The 6,104-nt window shown below is 43.3% G+C and overlaps 1 protein-coding gene across 11 annotated transcripts in view; it reads left to right on the forward strand.

Annotated features, from left to right (window-relative positions):
• ITPR1 (inositol 1,4,5-trisphosphate receptor type 1) overlaps nucleotides 1–6,104 on the forward strand; it is a 404,888-nt gene that overhangs the window by 184,515 nt on the left and 214,269 nt on the right. For all 11 annotated transcript variants that reach the window (XM_014585765.2, XM_027769774.1, XM_014585767.2 and 8 more), the window contains 4 exons: nucleotides 1–102; nucleotides 574–715; nucleotides 3,619–3,777; nucleotides 5,119–5,291. In XM_014585765.2, coding sequence (XP_014441251.1) covers nucleotides 1–102; nucleotides 574–715; nucleotides 3,619–3,777; nucleotides 5,119–5,291 — 576 coding nt within the window. The remainder of the gene's footprint in view (nucleotides 103–573; nucleotides 716–3,618; nucleotides 3,778–5,118; nucleotides 5,292–6,104) is intronic.

Raw genomic sequence — 6,104 nt, forward strand, 5'->3', positions numbered from 1 at the left:
TGCTGAAGTCCGGGATCTGGACTTTGCCAATGATGCCAGCAAAGTGCTGGGCTCCATTGCTGGGAAGCTGGAGAAGGGCACCATCACCCAAAACGAGAGAAGGTGAGGCCTTCCGTCAGGCCTGGCCCAGTCATCTTCACCCACTGTGGGTTTCTCAGATTCCTTGCAGAATGAGAAAATGAACAACTTTGTGTGCAGGTCTAAGCGTTGGTGGGTGGTTTCAATTTGTGATTTCCATGGAATAGTTAATTTTGTGTTTGCATTTTTGGGTTTCTCTACAGTTATAAAAATCTGTGTGTCTCATTTTCTAACCTGGAATGGCTAGAATTTCAGGCATTGAGGTTACTCTGAGATAAAATTGATGGCTGTTATTTTGTGAAAGTGATCACCCTTTTGTGGACAATCATGTTTTATCTGTATTGTACACTTTTTAGTAACTGGCCCTGGTTGTCAGTTTCAGGGGAAGTGGGAAAAAAGGTCTCTGTTCCTCTTTAACTGGTTTATTAGTCCAGAAGGCTTCCAGCGTGTTGAACATTGATCACTTCTATCTCTAATAACTTCTTTGATCCTAAGGTCTGTAACCAAGCTGCTGGAAGACTTAGTTTACTTTGTCACTGGTGGAACTAACTCTGGTCAAGACGTGCTTGAGGTGGTCTTCTCCAAGCCCAACCGAGAACGGCAGAAGCTGATGAGAGAACAGAACATTCTCAAGCAGGTCGGTGAGGTGTGACGTATCGAGGAGTTGATGTTCGAAGAAATTGATAGGTTCACTGCTCTTACAGAGGGACATTGATGAGTTCCTCCTGGCTTTCTTCATCAATTGATTTTTAAAGTTGATTTTATATTTTAGAGAAGTGTTAAGTTCACAACAAAATTGAGTGCCAAGTACAGTGTCCACGTTTGTTCCCCCCCAAATTTCAGTAGACCAGAGTGGTGCATTTCGTTACAGGGAACAAACCTACGATGACACGTCATTATCACCCTAAATCCATGGCTCACATGTGGATTCAGTCCTGGTATTGTTTGTACTCTGGGTTTTGACAAATGTATACTGACATGTGTCCATCATAATATCAACAGCATAGTCGAAAACCCTCTGTGCTTTGACCTGTGCATCCCTCCCTCCCTCCCAGCTTTAGCAACCATTAATCTTACCTTCTCCATCATTTTGCCTTTTCTGGAATTTTATATCACTGGAATCGTGTGGTAGTCTTTTCAGAGTGACTCTTTTTATTTAATAATACATGTCTAAGTTTCCTCCATGTTTTTTTTCATGGCTTGATACATCAGTTCAGTTTATTTTTACTGTACTTGTTAAATATTAACTGTATGAGAGTTTACCTATAAGGAGCCCCAGGAAACATCCAGTTGACACCTTTATTTTTTTTTCAAAAAATGTTATAATATGAAGTGCGTTGTGTCCTTAGGTTTATTTCATACTTTAGGGGATATTTGGAGTATTCGTTAAACTCAGAAGGCTGATATAGGCTTTTCCAGGGAGCCAAATAAATCACCATAACGTCTTTCCATAAAGTATGTAGTGGCTTATGGTAAATACACACATGGTTTTCTTTGGTATAAATATAATATAAATGGTGTAAAGACAAATCAGGAGGAGGAAGGTGGCAAAGCCAGGGTAGATGAATTACTGAGAGATGCAGCTATAGTGTTCTGTAAACGTTCTGGAGATTGGCCTGCAGTCTTGCCTTGGAGATTTCTGGCCCACAAAGCTAAAAGAGAAACCTATTGGTGACAGGTCTCACAGTTCTCCATAGGCACCTAGGATTTCAGAATCCCGTTTCTCCTGTTGGTCTATGATAGACAACATTTATTAACAGTCCATCATGGGGACCAGCAGTTAGCATAATGGCTATGTCGCTGGACGCCCACGTAGTCGACCGCAGTTCAAGTCCTGGACCCGGTGGCTTAAACTCACGCCAGGCGCATGTGCGTGCATGCCCAAAATCCCAAGAGGAGAATGGAGGAGAAGGGATTGCGGCGTGGCCATATCTCTCTGTCTCTCTCTGTCTGTCTGGCGAGTGCACACGCCCTATAGCAAAAACTCTCAAAAAAACAAACAAACAAAACCCAGTCCATCATGTATTAACAAGGATTTCAAGTTTGAAAATAAATTATTTTCTGGCTATTTCATGTGATGACTCCCACATTAGACCTCTGGCTTAATGCCCATGATCATATTCATGGCAGCTTTTCTTTGACCCACAGTAACTGATTCAATGACTAAAGACTTAATTGTGTCAGGCCCTATGCTTACATATTTTAAAATTACTACGTTTGCTTTAACCACGATTGTACTGCTAGTAAGTACTAAAGGTATGTGATTCAGCCTTTAATCTGCCGATCCAGAGTCTGTGCTCTTTACTGTTGTTGCAGTCCATTTTCTGTTGCTATAGTTGAATACCAGAGATTGGTATTTATCATTTTTGAAAAACGGGTTTATTTGGCTCATGGCTCTGGAGGCTGGGAAGGCCAGGGTTGACAGGCTGGCGTCTGCTGAAGGCTTCCAGGCTGCACTTAACATGGCAGAGGGCATCACACAGAGCAAGTGCCAGACAGTCAGAGAGCGCTCACTTTTACAAGAGAGACAAACCCATTCTCATGACCGCGACATTGATCCATTCAAAGGGACAAAGCCCTCATGACCCAGTCACTTCTTAAAGGTTCCACCTAGTCCCAACTCTTTCTTTTTTAAAAAAATAATTATGTAACTTTAAAAAAAATTATTTACTTATTTATTTTAATTTGAACAGAGAGGGATAGAGTAAGAAAGAGAGAGAAGAGAGAGAGAGAGAGGGAAAGTGAGAAAGCAAGCTGCCAGGTGCAGGACTCGAACCACGGTCGACTGTGTGAGGTCCCGTGACTTTAACCATCACGCTACATGCTGGCTCCAAGTCTTACTCTTAATAGCATTGCATTGAAGACCGAATTTCCTATGCGTGAACTTTTAGGGAACACCTACAAACCATAGCAGCCACTTTGCTCTGAGCTCGGCACTGTCAAGCCCTTGAGGACCAGTACAGTCTCACTGAATTCAGCAAGTACCCAATATCTGTTGATTGGCTGAATGCAGTGTTTGGTTAATTGCTGAGTTTGGATAGAAAAACTGCCCCAGTAGTCCCACTACCCTTAGGACTGTATGAGGGATAGAGTAAGAAAGAGAGAGAAGAGAGAGAGAGAGAGGGAAAGTGAGAAAGCAAGCTGCCAGGTGCAGGACTCGAACCACGGTCGACTGTGTGAGGTCCCGTGACTTTAACCATCACGCTACATGCTGGCTCCAAGTCTTACTCTTAATAGCATTGCATTGAAGACCGAATTTCCTATGCGTGAACTTTTAGGGAACACCTACAAACCATAGCAGCCACTTTGCTCTGAGCTCGGCACTGTCAAGCCCTTGAGGACCAGTACAGTCTCACTGAATTCAGCAAGTACCCAATATCTGTTGATTGGCTGAATGCAGTGTTTGGTTAATTGCTGAGTTTGGATAGAAAAACTGCCCCAGTAGTCCCACTACCCTTAGGACTGTATTATTTCCACACAGAAGGCTAGTCTTTAAGACACTGAGTGATGGCAGTTTTTACCCTTTGTATTCTCAAACAGATCTTCAAGTTATTACAGGCCCCGTTCACAGACTGTGGCGATGGCCCGATGCTTCGGCTGGAGGAACTTGGGGACCAGCGGCACGCTCCCTTCAGACATATCTGCCGGCTCTGCTACAGGGTCCTGAGACACTCGCAGCAGGACTACAGGAAGAACCAGGTCAGGATTAAGGATTGGTGAAGGGATTGTCACTTTCCTCCTTAAAGTGTATGTGCCCACCCTTGGGAATTTTATGTGTCATGTATACATTTATATACTGGACAGAGGGTAGTCAGTTTTAGGTTTGCTTTTGGAAAGGAAACAGAGTGTTCGAAAACCTGGAAAGAACATGTCTCACAGGATCCTTGAAGGTACTGGAAAATTCCTCTTTTAAAGCTACCTTTCAGTGAGAGCGTAATGTCTGATCTCAGAAGAAGGAAGCCAAAAATAGATTCATAGGTTCCACAAATGTGACTGATTGGCTTAGGTATTCCTGAGTATCCTCTGCCACTCATTGGCTTTAAATATATTTTTTCACCAGATTAAAAAAAAAAGGAAATGGGGTGGTATGGTTCCAAATTGCCAGGTGGGCTTAATCTATATTTATTCAGCAGCAAAAATGATGGAGCACAGTTAAATTGTCTCAATGAAATAATAAATTCAGATCTGAAAACAGCTTTTGACCTTTTAAACATATAAATTACTTGGGCCAGCAGATGGTGTAGCAGTTACATCACTGGACTCCCACATTGCCAACTGCGGTTTGAGTCCTAGATCTGGTGGCTTGAAAAACACTCCAGGCATGGGACCAGCAGTTGGCGTAATGGCTATGTTGCTGGGCTCCCATGTAGCTAACTGCGATTCAAGTCCTGGACCCGGTGGCTTAAACTCATGCAGGGCACATGTGCATGCATGCCCAAGATCCCAAGAGAATGGAGGAGAAGGGATTGTGGCGTGGCCATCCCCCCTGAGAGGTGATTTCTTAATTTCTGTCTCTCTGTTTCTCTCCGTCTTTCTGGCGAGCGCACGCGCCCTATAGCAAAAACTTCTCAAAAAAAAAAAAAAGAGAAAAAAGAAAATCACACTGGGCATGTGTGATTCTGGGAGGAGTCTGGAGAAGAGATTACATGGCCATCCACCCTGGAGGGTGATTTCTTACTTTCCCTCTCTCTGTCTCTTTCTCTCCAGTGAGTGCCATAAGGCAAAAACCTCTAAAAATAAATAAATAATTTAAAAATAAATAAATAGATTACAATTTATACTGTGTACTTAACAAATATCCATATGTAAATAGAGAATATTTTGCTTAATTATATTTGTGTGGCAGGTTTAGTAAATGAAGGGAAGTGAAAGAGTTAACAGCTGTTACCTGAGGGTAGAAAGTCTTAGAAAGATGCTCCACATGCAATTTATCTTACAGGTCGTAGTCATTATCAGGAAATGTCATTACTTTCCTTACTTTATACTTAACCGGATTGTCATTGATCCCTCCCTCTGACCTCTCTCCTCTGTCCCTAAAAGGAGTATATAGCCAAGCAGTTTGGCTTCATGCAGAAGCAGATTGGCTATGATGTGTTGGCCGAAGACACTATCACTGCCCTGCTCCACAACAATCGAAAACTCCTGGAAAAACACATCACTGCTGCAGAGATTGACACGTTTGTCAGTCTGGTGCGAAAGAACAGGGAGCCCAGGTGAGCCAGGAGTGGAGCCCACCTAGGGAAGGAAGGTGTGCAGTTAGGACTAGCAGCCAGCTGGTGGCATGGTAATTAAGGCACTGGATTCCACATGGCTGACTGGTTTGAGCCCCATACTGGTGACTTGAAAATCACAGGGGGTGCATGTGCACACGTGCCCAACATCCCAAGAGAATGAAGGAGAAGGGGTTGCATTATAGCCATTCCTAGGGGGTGATTTCTCTTTTTCTCTCTCCCTCCCTCCCTCCCTTTCTCCTTCCCTCCCTCCCTCCCTCTCTGTCTCTCTCTCTCTCTCTCTCTCTTTCTTTCTCTCTTTCTCTGGGGAGCACACATATCCTATGACCAAGAGCCTCAAAATATAAGTAAATAAGTAAGTAAGTAAGGTGCAAGGACTTAGCTGGTGCTTTTTATGGGGCTTTTCTTCCTTGGGGCTGCCGGAGGCAAGTTTTGATTAGTTGGGGCTCAAGAGGCTCTTGGACGAATTAACAGCAAGAACACAGTATTGCAATGAGACCTGGATAGAATCCTAGCTGTACCGTTTACCACCTAGCCCTCCTGGGGTCTTGAGCTTTAATTTCTTCACCTGCCAAATGGATAGTTATGAAAAGTAAGTGAGAATAAAGGCATATCAAGTGCCTGGCCCTTAGCAGGTGCTCGGACACAACAATTGCTGTTGATTTGTTTCTTAGCACCCACGAATATAACTGAGGGAAACCCCCACCTCTGCCATCATCACAAATAATCTTTTGCGGACTTGGTCGTTACTTGAGTATTTTGTTTATACGCTAATGAATTCTATTGATTGTCATT

This window comes from Tupaia chinensis, unplaced genomic scaffold (assembly GCF_000334495.1).
Source record: "Tupaia chinensis unplaced genomic scaffold, TupChi_1.0 Scaffold000089_1, whole genome shotgun sequence".
NCBI lineage: Eukaryota > Metazoa > Chordata > Mammalia > Scandentia > Tupaiidae > Tupaia > Tupaia belangeri.